The sequence below is a fragment of the Acanthaster planci genome, linkage group LG01 (assembly GCF_054643075.1).
Source record: "Acanthaster planci isolate LZ-2023a linkage group LG01, COTS_SCS, whole genome shotgun sequence".
NCBI classification, from domain to species: domain Eukaryota; kingdom Metazoa; phylum Echinodermata; class Asteroidea; order Valvatida; family Acanthasteridae; genus Acanthaster; species Acanthaster planci.
Genome location: NC_141777.1, coordinates 5,113,589 through 5,132,488, shown reverse-complemented (window position 1 = coordinate 5,132,488; position 18,900 = coordinate 5,113,589). Strand labels below are relative to the sequence as shown.

The window sequence follows — 18,900 nt, the reverse complement described above, 5'->3', positions numbered from 1 at the left end:
CAGTTTCTTCAGATAGTTACTGCGCGGCCCTGTGACGGCGCTGCAAAGTTTCCAAATTTCGGGTTTGCCCGGCTTCGTCCGAGCATTGGACTCGCTACGCATTGCGGTTTTAACACTATCGCCCGACCGTGTCCGAATGTCAACAGGGCGATTTGTAGAGGCCAAGTTAAGCTTGGGTTTGTTTCCTCCATGGTCTGCCTAACATGCCTACGTCTGTTTTGTACTCTGTTTTCAGACATTACGACTGGAGTTGTCCATGGTTAAACTTACCAGAAACTTTTCACAAATAATTAGTTGAAGCATGGGTCACTCTGCTGGTGTGTTCCCTCACTTGAATTTCCATTTACCCCTTTTGATTTCAACTGATTTGCTTTGTTCCTTCTCCCTTTTTGCTTTTTTCGATACCAAGTTTAAGACTTAGCCTAAAAGTACCAGTAATCAGTAACAGGGTGCCTAGATAGTGAACCCCAAGAACCCTGGGATTTGCCGTCCACTGTACTCATGGGAGTGCGGAGGAATAAAAACCCTAGAATAGAGTTCTGGGAGTACAGGCAAGGCCTGTTGGGTGTTGTTGGTGGGGTTGGAATTTTAAAAGAAAATCGGCGGGGCTTTTAGTAGCCAAGCTAAAAAAGGAAGAATTACTTGCAGGCCCAAACATGCAAAGCCCCATTTCCTTCCCCCTTCCCTTTGTCCCCTCTTCTCCACTTCTCCAACTCCTTTAATTTTTATATTACATCACTTCTTTTTTTCCAATCTTGGTGGTTCTGTGCCAGGAATTCACAAACTCTTGGCCCCAGTACAACGTCCTGTATATGTTACTTCTCTGTCATCTAGATCACAAGGCCATGGGCATGGCAAGCAAGCAACATGAACTTCTAGCGACTAGTGCACGGTTTAGGCACACCTGAGCGCACCAGTTGCTTTCTGCGAGAAGCAAGGGCTCCTAGCAAGAGCTCAGACCTGCGCTCTGTGCACCTCATGAACCTTGCAAAGGCTCACAGTAGAACAGGGTCATGTTGCGAGGCTGAAACAAAAAGTGTTGCCGGTTCAAGTAGAAAATTCAATTAGGAAAGGTTCTTGGTTTTCATCTCAGAATTGCTCAGATTATAGTAGGGCCAGAAGAATGTTAGGCACTGTGGCAGTTAAGCAATCCAAAGTTGTTCCAGTTCTGTGAATCCCCGCCGGATAACTCATGTATGGATCCATCTGATGGCTCGACAGAGCTGCAGAGTTTTTAGTATTCAACGTAATTGCACTGAAGAGTGACAAGTCACCACACCAGTTTTACACTTTTTTCCCAAGCTTTGCCGTTTGAATCTTCCCCCAAATTATTTCTGCAAATTCCAGGATGTGTGTTTACAAAGAACAAAGCCCTATTGTGGACTTGGTTTTTGTTCTTTTTGGTTTGGGTTTTTTTTTAAGTAGTCTTATGCAGGGGATACTAAAAGTAAAATTTTGTCCTTTGAACACAGACGATACTTGCAACGGACATGGCAAGCCATGTTCATGCTTCGGTAGGCCGAGTACCATTGATCACTCGTCTTTTACAAGCCACAGTTAGGCCTACATGCAGGTTCATCAAAACAGGTGTTTCCATGTCCAGTCTTGCATCTAGAGGTCGACGCTCTCACACAACTAACCATAACCACTCAAGCATCTGCTACACTCAATTTCCACAGGTACAAACTGAAATGATACACACGCAGATGAAAAAATATGCAGTGTTGATAACCGCTTGAAAGGGGCCTGCGGTGACTTTGGCATTTAGCAGAAGATCTTGCCCTATTATATTGAAATATAAAGAAACACTTGTGTTTTGGGGTTTCTTTTGAAGGTCAGAAATGTTTGGAATATTCCACAAGTTCCGAGTTCGTCACAGAATACCTGGCTCCCCGAGACCGAAGCCTTGTACTCCCAACTTCGAGCGCGGGCAGAGAAAAGTGGCTGGGAGCAAGTGAGGAACACCAGCACAGACTCCAAACCATTCCCACAGTTTCCCAGGGTCATAACGGAAAATGGGCCTGTGATCCACTATGCCATCTTTGTTTCCAAGGAGGAGAAGAAGTTGATCGGAGTTTGCCAGTTTGGAGTGGAAGCCCAAGGGCCAAAGGGGTGAGATTTTGACTTTGGAACTGGACCAGTCTAGTATGGGAGCAGAACGATTCCAATGAGAACATTGTGCCATTTTGGAACCCTGCTATTCCTGCTAGAGCAACTTGGAAATAACATGTTTACAAAGTGGAACAATGGTCATTGTTGTACTAAGGAGCAAATGCCCCATTCCCTTTGGAGAAAACTGTGGAAACATAAGAAATCAACAAATTTCACAATACAACAAAGTAAGAAACGAGTACAAACCACAAGAATAAATAAAACTCACATAGTAAAATAACTGCATGCCCCTACAGAATTCCCAAGTAATTAACTAAATCACTTTGCGTAGTTATCCATAGCACGACTAAAAACAATACACACAAAGTACAAGCAAACTTTAGAGCAATAACCCCCATAAAAATACAAATATGAAACACACAAAAAAAGTTAATACCCTAACAATAACTCAACATGATACCCTCATACCCATTTAAGAGACATGCCCAAAAAGATTTGAAAAGGGCAGACAAATGGACCATGAAACTGCCCCCTGTAACGGTCCACCCTGACTGACAGACTGCAGAAGACCAAAAAAAAAAAAAAGGCCCCCTTATGAAAAGATGACCCAACAAACATTCAACCATCCCAACGAAATGACTTCTGCTTGTTTCAGATTCAGGCTTTAAATTCAAGTTCCCCAGTAAACTTTCTAGATGAAGTTATTTCCCAGGATGTGATAATGTAGCTCCGTTTACAATTCCATTTGTATCAAACAACCCAAAAGAAGGTATCGCTTCTCATGCAGCTACTGTCATGCAAACATTCTATTGACAATCATTTTGTAGCTTCTTTGTCACCCAACTTGTCATGTGGAGTGATTATAGCCTTACAAATTCTTTCTTCTTCGCTGTCTTTTGACTTTTACTCTCATTTAAGACTTGTTCACGGAGGTGCATCTGCCACAATGCATGATGTCATCACTGCACACCTGTCACTAAAAGCTGTCTCAGAGAAGGTCCTGACTGCCTCACTGACAGTTGATTTCAAGAGGTAACATTTTCTTCCAATGGAGGGAAGAGAGCTTTTGAACCCCTAAAATGGAAAGATTTACAAAGCAGTGTGTAACTCGGCATATGGCCAGAGTGGGCTGGATGAAGTGTTAACACGAAGGGATTTCCTGTGGCCGTTACTCAAAGGACATTTAAACAGTATTAAGGTGATGTTTAGCCACCTTTAGCATAAGGAAAGTGCAGTTCCCAATAAAGGAGCCTCTGTTGCTAGGAAAATGGCACCCTCTCTTGGTCAAGCTTGGGGCTCATACTCATTCCCAGGCTTCAGTGATTCATAACGAGTTTGTAAACAGATAGAGGCTTGAACTAGTCCATGGAGGTTGAGCCTGTTGGGAGAGTCCCCCTTGCATCCTGCCCCTCCCATATACCACTATTTGATAGCCTGGATATTAATATTCGTCATGAATATTCACTCATAATGTGAGTCCAGTTGTGTCTTCTGATTCACACTGTATCATTTTGCGTCTTTGTTCAGACCAACTCTGATGAGATCTGCCATGCTGATGGAGGCAAACATTGACAAAATTGAAGGCAGCAAGATTTTTCTGAGATCATATTTGAAGAGTCCGGACGGGGCAACAGTCTACTCCAGTTGCTCAGCTTTGTATGTAAACATTGGAGAAAAATCTCAAAAATCATGACTTAAAAACCTAGTCTGAAGGGTCATTCAAGAAAACAAAACTGGCTACATGCGAAGTTAAACAGAAAAGCAGTTCGGTTATCCTAGTTGTTTGGACAAATTTTTATCTGTTTTTATTAAGTGATTAATTGTAGCACTAAATTTGTGTTTCACAATAAAATTACACCCCTACTTAATTCACCTCTCTAAAGTCCTGAAATACCAGATGTCGTATGTTCATCTAATCTGTTTGACATTATGTTTAAGTACCCCTACAATTCACTCCCAGATGGGAATGTTTTTTAAATGTGAATTACTCGAGCGAATCCCAAATCTGAATTGCCAAACATTAAAAAGACATAAACATGAAAATGAAAGAGATGAAGCACTGTTGAAGATTATGCTGCTCAGTTTAATTATAGAAGAAAATATGTTATTTGTGATTAAATGCTTTTTGTGTAAATCTGTAGAGTTCTGTATGCATGTATTAGGAGTGCAAAGTATTACAAATAGTAGAAATGCAAATTAAACTTTTGAAAAAGACGAGTCATGTTTGATTTCTGTTTTTTGTGTGTGAAGAGTGACCAAAATAGCACTTTTTTACATGTGGGCGGCAGTTTTCCTAGGTCCATATTGTGAATTGTACTTGGGAACGTTTTATATTAAGTCTATATGGCTTCTGTTCTTGGTTACCCTAATTGAAAAGTGCACTCATTTAACATTCTTCCAAATTCTTACAAAGGAGACGTCTAACACTGTGATGTCATTCAAATCGCGAACCCCAAAGGTGCTCAAAGACCTGGCCTACTCGCATTAAATTACCTTGTTAAATAAAAATCACAACAGCAAATATCCAACATCTAGTAAATTAGTGCAAAATTGGTGGTAACACCAAACATGAAATTTTTGCACTTAAAATGTTAATTTGTATTAGCATAAAAATTACAAAGACACAAAAATATCCTGAAATTGGCTCAATAAAAATTGAAAATCGGGTTGAATGGGACCCCAACAAGCTTATTTCAAGAAATGCATTGAACGTGGGCCGTTTATTGTAATTGAAGAGGGGCTACTTGGGCATTGAACTGTGTAGAAAAGGATAACAAGCTGTGTGCATTGTAAGCCATCATCGCCATCGCGACGTCAGCTGTGTAATTAGAGTGAAATTTCTGAGGGAGTTCCAAGGGGTGCGCACATTTTTTAAGGGGGCATTAAACGCACATTAACTGTGGCTTGTACATAGGCTGTGACGTACAGTCCACAATTTCAAATGGGGGGGGGGCTCGGGCACGGACATCCACTTGGCTACACGTCGGGAAATCCGAAAGTAGGCCTATTGGTATTGTCAGTTTGTGCCTTTGGCGTGCTATTTTATTACTAGCACGTAAACTAAACTTGTAAAACCATCTCAGCTACGTTAGGGAAGTTTATGGATCGGTAGGAACGCACCTACAAAATACTTTAAAAGTTATCACCAGGATATTCAACATAGTCAATTCATTTTTAAAAGTCTTCTTTCCCAAAATGGAAAATTGTTAAAAGGCTGATTGCCAGAGAGAAAGTTTAAGGCTAGTCGCCAGCGAATGCAGTGTGTTTAATGCTTGGGCATGCAGCCAGATGCTGAAGACAGAAAAGATTCGGGTGAAGCAGATATTTGGGGGGGGGCTGATAATAATTCTTGTGCTTTAAATCAGTTTTGATCTTTGAAAAATATAAAGGGAAACCTTTTCCTGTGTCCCAGGAAGGTAAAATCCTTTTAGGGGTTCGATGCTGCAAGTCAAGTACGAAATTCACACTATTTTTTTCTATTTTGAATAACCATGCGTTGTCCTCACCAGATAAACGTGAAATCATCGCACCCCCCCCCCAACCCTGCAGACGACAATGCGATTAAGCGAATTGGGTCAGGGTCTTTCTCCCCTTGGATACCTTATACCATTGAATCAATTTAGAGCGCGCGTGCCTCACCGTCTGAGGTGTTCATTGGATAATACGTGGCACGCGCGCGCGATCTTCGCATCAATTAAGCACAGCTGGCTGGCTGGCAGCTGGCTGAATAGCCGCCGGCCATCAGCGTTGCAGCATGCATGCTGTGGATGTCAGTTGTCAACCGCAAGTCTGCCTTTGTTTGGTGCATGCTGCTTTGCCAGCGCTCATGCGGGTATGTCCTGGTGACCTGGATGAGATCTGATGGACAAGACAACAACAAGAAGGGCAAAGAAGTCGAAGTAAATTACGATATATTTATGGTTGGACCTATAGAAAGTAAGCACAACTCAGTCGTATCGATAAAAAATGTTGCAAACAGCTGAATAGCCTAGATTGTTCTTTTTAGAGTTTTAGTTGTCAGCATGTTTAACGTTAACGTTTTTTGGCCTAGACCGAGAAACCGATTTGCTCTGAATGTTGCAGGGCCGGCCTAGCCTAATTTGTAGGCCTAAGTTATTTGACCATTTCCCTGAACTCACACAGTTCATTTATAATGTAAGCCAACCGAACAATTGGCCTACGCATACGTATTAATAAGTGGTAGTCCTGAGACTTGAACACAATTAAAGCCCACCCAATCAACAATCAAGTTCTGGTAGGCGTAGGCCTAAACTGGTAATAACCCAGCTGTCAAGCTACAGTAAAGTAGGTAGGTTTCTGCATGACTTAGGCCAACACAAAATTGTGTAGCTCAAGCCTTTACACAAGTGAAGATGAAAAGGTATTTTGTGAAGATTATGAGCAGTTCAAATTACTGCTTTAAAACTTACAGTAGGATGCCCTAAAACCTGTTATCTCCCGTATGCCCCACACTACAGAGAGTATAGGCCTACTCAAATCAGTTGATACTAGTGTATAGGCATACATGTACTTACACCAGAAATATCCCAGTCTTTGTGATGTTTTTGAGTTAGAGCTTAATTTGTACTTCACTTTGTCAGTTAATCGAAGCCAAAGAAAATGAGTATGCTTCACCAAAAACGGAAGAAATTTGCCTCTGTATTGGAGGAGGCCTGCAAGCAATCTACAGTAACATCAAGCCTCTGTGAATCAAGCAGCAGGTTCTCTCCAGATCTTCCAAGCTACCCAGATTCCTCTCCAACCCGGGCTGGCAACTCTACCCTAAGTTTATGGCATGCAAGTGTCCCTACTACGCCTGAAGTACCAGATTCCTCCTCACTCAATCCTGTCGGGTGGCCCGCAGGTTTATTTGGCAGCAGTGATGTCTCTTGCAGTTCGCAGCTCAGTCCATGGTAATGCACTTAAAGTAATGAGCGAAATTAACTCTTTTGTGAACACAAAATAACCTGCAGAGCGCAATGAAATTTTAGATGATAAATGAACAAAAAACTAACAGGAAATCCTGTAAATCTACAGCCAGTAAACAAACCCATTGAAAAGCTGCACACAAATTTATCTTATTTTGTTTTTAGTATTTGCAAAAGGCTAAAAAAGTTTGTCTGCTTAAGTTTAAACATGCAGGACACTGCATTGTTTTGGGACAGATTTTTGCAGAGTTTGAACATTGGGGACAAAAACTTTCTTATTGCTTTCTACTAGGCTCTCTAGAGTTCCTTTATTCCACAAAGCAGCCATGCAACACACATGTATGTCAAAGGTGCCCTCAGACTTGGAAGTTCATCAAAATTTACAAACTTATAACAAATCCATCTACCAGCAACTACTAGCAAATGTTTAGTTGGTTCAACATTAATTACATCCGAGGGAAAGAATGAGCTATTCCATGTCGTTGGGGAAACACTTTGTACCAAATTTATTGTCCATGAATTTAAATAACCAAACTACGATTAGTAATTGTCAGTGGTATGAGAAGTCTGGTAGACCTAAAAAGCAAATTTACTGATTTGTATTTAAAATATTAGGTTATAACCAAAGTTGTTGAATTCTAACAATTTTTCTTTCCTATTAGCATTGATGGAGATAGCTGGCCATCCGATTCATGTTTCTCCTGCCCCTGGAATCCCAGTACAGACTTGGAGTTTCTGGAGGCAGACACAGCAGATCAGATGTTGACAAGAGCTATTTCAGCTAGTCAGCAAGCGACTCAGACAAGCATGGATTTATTGGACTTCCTGGGTGAGTATGGGCCCATCCAAAAGCAAGCAGAGCTCAGTCAGTGGACTTGCCGGGGAGGTGTTGGAAATTGGCTTTTGATGCATATTTCTACACCTGTGTTGTGAGTTGCACAATTTTTCGATTGGAACCATTTGAGACCTCAAAAATCAACATTGAACAATGAGACGCGCATCTTTGCTGAGGAAAGTGATCACTCTCAAAAGTCATGTAGTGTTTGGATTTTTGGAATAAACATTGCACTTTCAAAATCTTCAGATGATCAGAATCACACCATCAGCCAGCTGGGGGCATGCATGGATGTGGATGATCAGCTCTTTGCCGGTGCCAGCAGCCCAGCGTTATCCATCTTCAGTGACCTCCAGTTTGACCTCAAGTCGGACTGCCTGAAGAACGATGCCTGGCTACATGACCCTGTGAGCTCTGACAGCGACCTGGATGACCTGCTCATGCGGTCAACCCTCACAGTCAAGACACCTCGGCGTAGGGGCCGCCCACCTTTGCTTCAGTCCGCTTACTTCTGTAACGATGTGACCAAGGGTCTGTCCACTGCAGATTATTTTCACTGTGTGGCTGACAGAGCCACAAAGGTATAGTTCTGAATTCGTCTTTTGAGAGATAAAGTTGACGAGTAAGATTTGTTTGGCTCTGGTGGGTGCTCATCACTATGAAAATGACTCACTTTTTTAGCCTATACAGGACACTCAAGTTCAATATTTAGTTACCAAAGTTGTTTTCTTTTGAGTTATTAATTCAATCTCCCCATGGATGTATGCTTGAAATCATCAAACTTCTTTGGGGCAAACTTGCCTCTTTCATGATTTCTAAAACAAATGTGAACCACTTGATATCATTCATACGTGTAACAAAGTCATTCACCAACTGCACTTTGCTGTCTCTTCACAGGGAGTAACTTTCAATAATTTGACTTACAAATACATTTTGAAAGAATCTTCACTTTCATTTCACATCATTAATATTTTTGAATAGGCTCGACACCTTGCAGGTGGCAGAAAGAGAGGATTATATAAAAACCAAAATTTCACTGCTTTATTTTTGTTCCTCTGTCAGAAGAGGAGTGCTAACCCAGGCAAGGACCTCTCCCCAGAAGAACTGCTCTTCAGGAAGGAGAGAAACCGTCTCCGCAGCAAGGCCTATCGTCTCCGCAGGAAGATGCAGTTTGAGTCCATGAAGGAGGAAGTAACACAGGCACGCCAGAAAATGGAAGAGGTACAGAGAAAGATTCAAAGCACTTAAAAAAACATCAAAGGTGAAGCAGTTATAATTCGTTGTCTCATATGCTAAATTAATTCTTTGCATTCAGTTAACTACCACACAATAACTTGTGGGCGGTTTAGACCACCATTGCTTGTGCTTGATTGTCAAGAAATGTACAACTGTGGAAACAGTAACGAGAACAGAAAAGGATGTATTTTGGACCAGTAGCCACCTGTAGATTGGACGTATTTCGTAAGGCAATAGAAACAGGTGATTATAAATTGAGGTGAAATTCTAGCCAAACTGAAAGATGTTGTAATTTTTATGTATTTTGGCTTACATTTAATTACATAGAGCTAAGAACTTTCCCAACAGTTGATATTGTGTTCTTTATTTTACTGTTTAATACCTGCAGTAGTGTCAGTTGGGGGCTTGATGCAAAATGGCCTTTGTGTATTCTTGATGGCAGATTTGATTAACCTAATTTTTAAGGTTGATCCTGTGTAAATAACATTTACTGGTCTAAAATATAAACTTAACTACTGATTTTGCTGTTTAAAGAATCCCCAAAGCAGTTTGTGACAATGTTTTGTAAATAAAAATGTACAAAAGCCACATGTAATTTATTAACTAAAACGACAGACATTCCGTTTTCCACAAAGCATAGACTGATTATATAGGACTATCTTTGTAAGTTTCACTACAGCATGTCATAGTATTTTAAATACTTCGCCTATGTGTTGAGAGTAACTTATTCACTAAAGAGAAAACTGCATTATTTATTCTTCCATACTCTTATATTTTGATGGAAAATATGTATTCTATGAAGGTACAATTTGAAACTATGCAATTTACAGTGCAATTATCTCTATACTTGTACAAAATGAACAGACTTCAATTGTATAAAGGTGATAACTACAGTTCAATGCTAATGACCTTATTTTCGCTACAAAACTGCAAAAACCCATTGTAAGGAATTCAGAGAAGCAACTTTAAAACCAAACCCTGGGCAATGAAATCTGAACAAACGCAGTGAAATACAGTCTCATCTAACTGAAATATCTGAAGCCTCAGCCTTGGTGATACTGTACCCATTATGAATATGCGGGACTGCTTGCACTGATCTGTCCAGCATTTTGTTCTCAGGACGACAGTGTCTAAATAGAGAAACATGACTAATATGAAAATCTACTGTGGCTTCACAGTAAAGTGCAATTCAAATCCAATTCAAAGACTCTGCAGCTGTAACCTGACTGGAGTAGTTCACTATCAATACTGATAAATGATAATCTCAGGTTTACTGTTTAGAACCTCCGTGTTCACGTATTTCATCTGTTTGATTCGGTTAAGTAGAAAATGTAGAAACAAAAGTGCGAAAACTGAAATGTCAAACTAGATAGATTCAACAGTCTGACAAATGCTATTTCCATGAATGAACTATAGAACACATATTTTGTGTTTTACTTAGCATGTGAAAACTGTACATTATAATTTATTTTACACGATAATTAAAACTTTGCTAAAGAATTACTATTGTCCCATTTGTTTCTATTTCTGTGTATCGATAAGTCATGTTAAGCTTCTTGATTTTATTCTGACCAGGTGGAAATAAACTCCACAGGTCAATTTCCTCAAGTACGAACCAAAAAACACAAAGTTGCTTAACACTGGCATTATTTGCTCAGCAGTAACAGGTAACCAACCAATCCGTCATGCTGCTTTTTGCTCAGCACAAAAGTTTACTAAGGAGTATTGCAGCAGCACCATGAATGTTTCCTAGTCTTGTGCAAGACATGTTTCTCACAAATACAAGACAAGTGCAAGTTAAACAATCCATTAAGCAAGCTTGTCAATTTTTCCCACAATGTCTTGGAAAGCACTGAGCATGCATACAGTGCTTGATGAATTCCGTTAGAAAAAGCTAAAAGCCAAACATTCAAATGAGCAGGACTAAATTTGTACTAGCATGACAGATTTTTTGTCCTTCGTCATTTAATACCGAAATCACTTCAATTCCAGTTGCTTACACACTCTTGTCATAGAAAAGGCGATACACGCTTTGCATGGCCCACACTACTAATAGCCTTATGATCCAGTTCAGTATTCCAACAGCGCATGCCCAGTGTAAGGCTATTTGGATATAACCACACGTTCTGTCCTATCAGCACAGCGATATGCTGACTCACATTCCCAAAAGACCTTGGCTTTATGCAATACCGAACTGGCTCATTGGCTGCTTTATATCATATGACCTGGGATCTGTCACCTCATTCGACTTCCAGACAGGGAGGATCTCTTAAATTCTGGAATCCACTGCTCCAAGAAAATTCTACAGATTGCAAAAAAAAGAAGTCAATGCAAAAGGTACTGTTAGACTTCTAAGTGGAAATTCATTCTGCACAGTATCAGTCTTTGGGAAACTTGCCTAGAACAATGTTTTCCTTGCACTTTTCACAATTTATTGGCTGATCAAACCAAGGGGGGTCTTCAAAAAGCACAGTTTGCTCTAAATAACAAAAGCAAAAGGCTTGAATTCCAACGATATACAGCACGATGCCATTTGATATACAAAGATCCTGATGGTTAGGCTTAAGAGGCATTAGCTGAATTTTCTGAAAACAAGTTTCAAGGGAAAAAAAAATTAGAAAACGAGTCTATACCAACCTTGCCCTGTCTGCCATTTCGTTACCACTCCATCGCGGACTGTAGGGATATTCCTTGTTTACGGCTGCTATCAGCTTACCATAGGTTGTCACACTGTAGACGGACTGAAGCTCAAAAAGTGGCTGGTCTCGTGGGAAGAATGTTGGAATGACAACTGAAAGAGACAAAAGGTTGACAATAAAACATAGCACTGAAGAAATCTCTGAATGTTTTTACACCACCCAGCAAAAAGTGGTTAAATTTCCGCTCATGGTATTCAACCATCTGCCTGACTCACTGTGAAGTATGCAGTAGAAGTCCCCGTTACGCAGCAGTAATGAGATCTTATTGAATGTCTCTGCATCATACTCCAGCACTGCCCTGCAGTACAAACAAGAAATACAACCACAAATTATATCTTCTAAACTTATGCCAAAGAAGAGTATTTGATAAAAGCCGGGGGGGGATTACTAGTTTAAGGATCTCAAGACTTAAAAAGGAAATATATTTGTAGATAAAAGATATTCCACAACCAGTGATAATGAGCAAGTTTCATATACAGAGAATGAAGGCTCAAAATGAGGTACACCATAGGTCAACACATAAGGTCAGCCCTCTCACAACTTGAACTAGCAAGGAATCAGATGCTTTGTTCTTGGATGACCTTACTTCTTTGAAATACCACGATGCCTCACTGAGATAAAAAGGTTCAACATAACTAGAACTAAGTGATGTGCACGGTCACGTGAAATGTTTTTCTCTGTGTGACCCTTGCAGAATTTACATTATAAATAGTTTTCAGTATGTTTTGGAGCAACACTACCCCTTTATTTCCTTTTCCGACATTGACATTGCCTTTGTCATAAACTGTCCTTTAAAATAATTGTTTCATCACATGTGGAGAGAAGAGAGTGTTTTTCATCCATGATTTCACTGACTAGAAATAACACATGACTATGGAAGCCATAAGCTAGCGGCTTTGGCCAATTCCCATAAACATGCATATTTGACCTAGCCACAGCCAGGTGATTTAGGCACAGCCTAGTTTTCATTCGAATATGCACAAACCTATTTCGCTTGGGACCCCAGCACATGGGCAATGACATCTGAATATCGGCCTAACCTATCTCCTTACCATAATTGAAACGGTTAGGTAGGCAACTACCTGAAAATGTAAACAAGTGTCTTGTGCAAAGACTAGAGCAATCTTACCTTCCATAGTGACTGAGGAATGCTGAGAGGTACTCTCTTCTTTTTTGGTACCCTTTGACAATCTGTTCAACCTGAAAAGTATTTAAAAAAGCTCGCTTACTCCTCAAACAATTGTTTTGCCTGTAGCCAATGGTCCATCTGCAGAGATTTTAGCGCAAACGACAGTAAGTGACCGATCTGATAAAAAGAGAAGCCATGTCATCATTAGCTGCAAGAAAATCACAAACGTTTCAGTGTTCAGACATTTTTACAGCTCAATATGTTTTATCTAGATGATTGAAGTTTTTTTCACAACATAAGTCCAACAGCTAAACCTTTGAGCCACATATGCATCTAACATTTCAGGAACAAATGTATGACATACCTTGAACCATCTCCTATTTGTTGCATTGGATTATTCTGACAGTGCATAATAACCACTGACTATGCATATCAACATGTGCTTACTAAATGCTATGAATGTTGAGCCAATTCAACACAAGTAGGACTCAGTTTTGTGGTTGAGTTCATTATGAGTCCTACAAGTCCCATCACAATTCCAGTCACAAGTGCTTTCATAAGAACAGCAATGACAAATGAAGGCTTTTGTCTCAGTTGTTACGATTAGCTGGTGACTAAGTTTTGAGACTGGATGACTTGTGACCGACTTGCAGGGACATGTACAGGATTTGACCACAGCACTGCTAGGACTTCATTCAGACTATTGATCTGTTACCATATTCTCTAGGAGTTGGCAGACATTTGGCACATAGTCCATCAGACAGCTTCCATTTTGAAATGTTGGGATTCGAAGAGACGCTGACCCACCCAACACGCTGTAACAGAGAACCAAAAGAAATTCCATAAAATACCTGAAATGACTCAACACAGGCAAACATTATCAGATCAAAAATCTACACACAGAATATTAAATGTTGAGCAGCGATTGGTATTGGTATTTACTGCGAATGTCTGGTAAACTTGAGTTATGCCTTCTTCCTGATAAATATTCAATTGGAAGTGCTGAGGTAACGACAAGCACGGAGTGTATGATTTGAATTATATTACCATTCTAATGTACAGAATTCACCCACAATATGGCCGTTTCACTACAGTGCGCCACCAAGAGTTTGCAATGCATTGGCCAATCACAGTGTGTGAAATCTGTCGACCAAATGCGTGCTTGGAAAGGGTCAACAGATTTCGCACGATGTGATTGGCCAACATGTTGCAAACTCTTGGTGGCGCACTATTGTGAATCGCCCGTATTCTGAGTAGTATTTTTGAACCTGAGGTACACTTGCATCAAATACACATATCTCATCAGGCAAGAGCTACATGAATGCAGTCATACTAAAACAGCCACACTGGCAATAGGATTCAGGTCAATAAGAGCCTTCTTTTTTCCTTGAGATGTGTGCATAGGCCTGACTGCGTGTTTTCTAAATTCCTAGTGGAAATGTTCCAAGCATAGAATAAATCTGTTCAGTCTTTACAGAGATGTCATTGACAATTACATAAAGTTCCTGTCAGACAGACAACTTACTGTTCCACTCTTGGAGACAGGTAGAGTTGGGGTGATACTTTAGTGGCTTCCTGATTCTGAAAACTGACCAATAGGATTGCAGTATCCTCACCTGGGTTATCCTAAGAAAAAAAAAAGCAAATTAAATTTTGAAATGCATGTACTTTAGAGAGGAAGATAAGAGAAAGTAGATTTTTCACACATGCGCAAACACCCACATTTGCCTGCAATTGGGGGACCCCCTTTTGTTCCTCTCTGTGGAAGACATCCCATATGTTTTGTACATGACTGTCAAATGGTGAACTGGGGACCCTACTGTCCTTTATATCAGGGTCCCCAACCAAATGTAAAAATGAACTCACATGTTGGTGCTACCAACCTAGCATGGACATTCCTTTGTTTCTGTGTAGTTAACAAAACTCAGTGAAAATACTCCTTTTTCTTGATCAGTGAACACTATCTCAGGCTAGATTTTTGATGATGCTTTCCTTGACTGTCCCTCCTTATTTTGCAAAAGATAACCCTGACCCTAAAATGCCTCTAAACCCGTTTGCCAGAGATCTGGACGTCTTGTTCACGGGTCCACATCGGGTATGTACACATGGTGAAATAGAGACATTGTGGGGACCAGCAATGTTACAGGGACGAATATTTGTCCTCTTAACATGGTTCCAACTTTCCTAACCGAAGAAATTGTCCCCTTAACTACAGGGAAAGCCTACCAACACACACACTCACACACAAAGTTTCAACAAAGTAAATAAAGCTCATAGTTTTTAAAGCATCTCTTCTTACCTTCACAAGGAATTCTGGGATATTTGAGAAGTCCACTGGTAATCTGATCAGGAAATTGACTGTTGTCGGCCCCTGGAAATGTTTAAACAAAAATCGGGTCATGTAAAGATGGAGCAAAAAGCCTGGAAAACACATACCGTGCAAGGAAAAATATTTGTCTCCAGAGTTTCAAAAGTATACAAAGTGCCGTTTCAGTATACTTCAAGAAAGGGGCACCTACAGCTATGAGTGAGAGTTAATGTACAGTTGGACTGATGGAATTAAATCACAAATTTAGACTATGCATGTATATGTACTTACTGTTGGCAAGAATTTATTAAAGAGCCGTGCCTTGGGAGTGGAGTCTGCCCCTCCCTCGACACTTTCTCCAATAATGCATCTTTTGGCCATGCCAAACCTTCAGGTGATAATCCACTGATGTCTTATGATAATTCTGACAGGTCAGCCCAAACTGTTCACTTCATCCTTTGATTTGCTCACAGATCAGTGCTCAAGCAAGTAATCTACTTATATCCAACATGTCTCACCCTGGCGGTTCTCCGGCTGTGATAGACCTCAACATCAGTGAATCTACCCGTCGCGAGGAGTGAGCTGTATTCAAACTGTAGTCTTTCTCCTAGCAGGTGTCGCTGATGTTCCTTGTAGGCACCCAGAAGTTCTCTTATCACCAGGGAGAGGGCACTGGTGTCCTCCGCGTCCCAATTCACAAGGCTCTGACAAAAACCAAAGCAACGAACATGTATAACATGCCTAGCAGCAATTCTCCAGAAGAGGGATTTGGAGACATTTTCTGAGTTCTTTCTTAGTTTTCGAAACTTGTCCGACACAAACAATTGGGGTCTGTCCAGCACATTACTGTAGCAGTCTCTGCCCCACCCCACCCCCTAAACAAGATACAGCCGAGTAGAATTCTATTCAAATCATCCTACCTGTATTTTCAAACAATGGACTTGCAATATTCAAAGTAGTGTTAATAAATTTGGAGTGAAACTCCAGATAGGAAGAATGTACTGTTGTCAAATCCAGAGTTCCAGCAGACAAAATTTAAATAGACGCCAAAGTTTCAGCCAAAAATATGCACATTTTTGGTACTCCTTGCTTCTATGCAGTGCTACAGGTAAATACAGCTCTTTTCTCACCCACTGCGCAGGATTCTGAACACAGTCCACAAATATTCACCATCCGCCAATGGCAGCTGACAGCTCAATGCTTGAAATCTTAAGTCTAGAATACCGGCCTTAATCAGCCTCATGACTCATGAAATACTTGCCTTGATTTCTTCAATGTTAGGCATAAATCCAGAGTCTTGGTCGTTGAAAATGAAATCTGGCGGGTCCGATGGATGCATACTGTCAAAAATGATTTGCCCTGTAATCAGGAATAACAAGCATCGATAATTCCATACATTTAATATAAGGTATATATTCTCTTTAAATAACTGATAATGACAGACCCAAAGTATTTCAAATTGCACAATTTGTTTTGTCCAACAGTAACTATCACTTTAAGATAACTGATACTATAATTACATGTAAAAACTGAAAAGACCAATACATGTACCTACTAATGGCCCCAACAAAACATTATACCAAAGACCATCAAGACGAAACAATGTGACTGAAAGACATCATACAGAAATCATAAGAAAACCACAGTGATCATGCAATCAAAATCAATCAGATTTATTCTTATGTTACTACAATTGAAGATTTACACCATATGTTTGACACTTGCTGAAAAGAGTTAATTTTTTCTGCCACATTTAAAAGTAAATGTATGTATAGAGTGTGTGACTGCCTTTAAAACAGGTGCAAGGGACTACCTGTAAAACTCAAACGTGCTAAACAACTGATTAATGCCATCGTTCATTTTTTGGGAGAAGTATGGAAACAGTTTATGGCAGCTAAAAAGTCTCCCGAGGAAAGGAGCGTGGACCAGATCAGCAGATGACATGTACCAAGTATTTTGAGGGCATTCCTTCTTCAATTCTTCAAATGCTTGGGTGCTGGCTTTCATTTCAAGGAGTTTTAAGTCAAATATTCTCTTTAGGGTATTTTGGGGGCCACACCAAGTGGGTCCTCTTAAAAAGTTCAGGCTGATTTTATACTGAAGAGATCATAGATCAAAGAGATCATCAGCAGTGTGATTCAAGTAACTTTCCAAACTTCAATTCTGGACAAAATACACTTACAAGTGACTGTGTTACCAGCATAAGGAATTTGAATCTTGAACCGGTCACAGCAATGTCTTTGAGTAATCGTGTGTCTCCTTTAATGAAAACAAAATCCACATTTTGGTTAAATTTATTTAAAATAGATAACTACATTTGAAAAATTACTCGTGCAGGTACACGACTGCAAAGATAAATAAATTAAAAAAAAAAAACCTACTAAAAAATTTAAAACATTATAAATTGAGAGAAGATTTCCGTACCCGGGCACCACGTGCACGAACCCTATATAACTGGTCTGAAGAATTGTTTTTCCAAGTAACTGTTTTAACAATTTCCAACGCTTAAGTTGACTTTTCAGGCATCGGCATATTATCGCTTTCTAATGGCCAATACATTATTGCAAGGAACAATGAGATAAATCCAAATATGGAAATCTTTCCCAAAAGAGCTACACTTGTTCTGTGGTATTTGTGCACTGGCAGCTCTTTAACACCACCAAATTGAAAGTGACTATTTTTGGTCTTTTTTTCTTGAAACAAAACACTATGAATTTGATCCAAGAACAGGCCTAGACATGCTAGCCAAGGCATAGGCCTAACCATAACCATGCTAACATCCCTTTTACTTTAGTTGCATGTAGGCCCTAAATGGTACAGATCTGCAAGTTTTTAACAAAAAAAGCTGTTACCAGCCAAGGATAAAATCCCCAAACTTGTCAAAATATCCCTAGGCCTAACATTTATATTTCTTTGCTTTGTACAGTCCAATGCATAAGGTGGGCCTAATCCACACTTATATCAAAAGGTTTTCTAGTAATGACATCCTTTCTAAGATCACTTCAAAAAGAAAACAGAAGAAAATAGGCCCAGTTCAAAAAATTTTGATCCTCACTACAGTTTCTGGAAGTGGGCCAAGGCCTATAACAAAAGTAATGGGGGACTGGTTCACGGCCAAATGTCCACCAGCATGATGTCTACCCCTAAAACTAGACTACCCCAAGAACTGTGGGGTCCGACGTCCGCCAAGCCTGGGAGCGGGGGGGGGATCCCACAATTCTGGGGGTACCTCTAAAACTACTCCGCTAACCTACATAAGTGCATAATGTACATGTAAGGCCGAGGCCTCAAGGCCCTATCGTTGGTCAATAACTTCCACCATGTCCACAAGTTCCAGTCCACGATCAACATGATCAACAATACGTACCCGGTTTTGGGGTCTAAAACATGCACTGGTCCTCCCCAAACTCCAACATTATTCTCTCTTAATAAGGCATCTACATATTTCCCTACTTGAGGTTCTAGGAAATCCAAGATATCCATAGTACTCTAGAGGTAAAACATTTCCGATTGGACTCTGTTCTCATAAGATGGAGGCTGCCATTTTTGAAGCGTAATTCAGTGGAAGTGTTCAACAACATGGAAACAAAAACGCTTAATATAAATCTTATATGATTGAAAATATTTCTGAAGTCTGTAATTATTTTTAATTG

The 18,900-nt window shown here is 40.1% G+C and overlaps 3 protein-coding genes across 7 annotated transcripts; 2 read left to right on the top strand and 1 right to left on the bottom strand.

Annotated features, from left to right (window-relative positions):
• Positions 1–11: 11 nt before the first annotated feature.
• Positions 12–4,329, top strand: LOC110986239 (acyl-coenzyme A thioesterase THEM4-like). 4 transcript variants are annotated; one of them, XM_022247964.2, is made up of 5 exons: positions 12–62; positions 1,473–1,679; positions 1,835–2,112; positions 3,031–3,144; positions 3,640–4,329. In XM_022247964.2, the coding sequence occupies exons 2-5, from the start codon at positions 1,491–1,493 to the stop codon at positions 3,803–3,805; spliced, it is 747 nt and encodes a 248-aa protein (XP_022103656.2). In that variant the 5' UTR covers positions 12–62; positions 1,473–1,490; the 3' UTR covers positions 3,806–4,329. The 4 variants fall into 4 exon arrangements, with proteins under 4 accessions (XP_022103656.2, XP_086994215.1, XP_022103655.2 ...); XM_087138089.1 differs by having other exon boundaries at positions 35–165; XM_022247963.2 differs by having other exon boundaries at positions 42–176.
• A 1,471-nt stretch (positions 4,330–5,800) lies between these two features.
• Positions 5,801–10,611, top strand: LOC110986251 (uncharacterized). Of its 2 annotated transcripts, none has more exons than XM_087143875.1 (5): positions 5,801–6,048; positions 6,714–7,025; positions 7,703–7,869; positions 8,125–8,456; positions 8,941–10,611. In XM_087143875.1, the coding sequence occupies exons 2-5, from the start codon at positions 6,733–6,735 to the stop codon at positions 9,121–9,123; spliced, it is 975 nt and encodes a 324-aa protein (XP_087000001.1). In that variant the 5' UTR covers positions 5,801–6,048; positions 6,714–6,732; the 3' UTR covers positions 9,124–10,611. The 2 variants fall into 2 exon arrangements, with proteins under 2 accessions (XP_087000001.1, XP_022103680.1); XM_022247988.2 differs by having other exon boundaries at positions 5,803–6,048; positions 8,938–10,611.
• babam2 (BRISC and BRCA1 A complex member 2) lies at positions 9,133–18,810 on the bottom strand. The gene is made up of 11 exons (XM_022247983.2): positions 18,615–18,810; positions 17,430–17,506; positions 16,509–16,606; positions 15,766–15,951; positions 15,239–15,310; positions 14,465–14,565; positions 13,655–13,754; positions 12,940–13,010; positions 12,026–12,108; positions 11,749–11,902; positions 9,133–11,413 (listed from the first exon to the last, which is right to left on the bottom strand). Exons 1-11 carry the CDS (start codon positions 18,728–18,730, stop codon positions 11,347–11,349), a joined length of 1,125 nt encoding a protein of 374 aa, XP_022103675.2. The 5' UTR covers positions 18,731–18,810; the 3' UTR covers positions 9,133–11,346.
• Between the last annotated feature and the right edge of the window lie 90 nt (positions 18,811–18,900).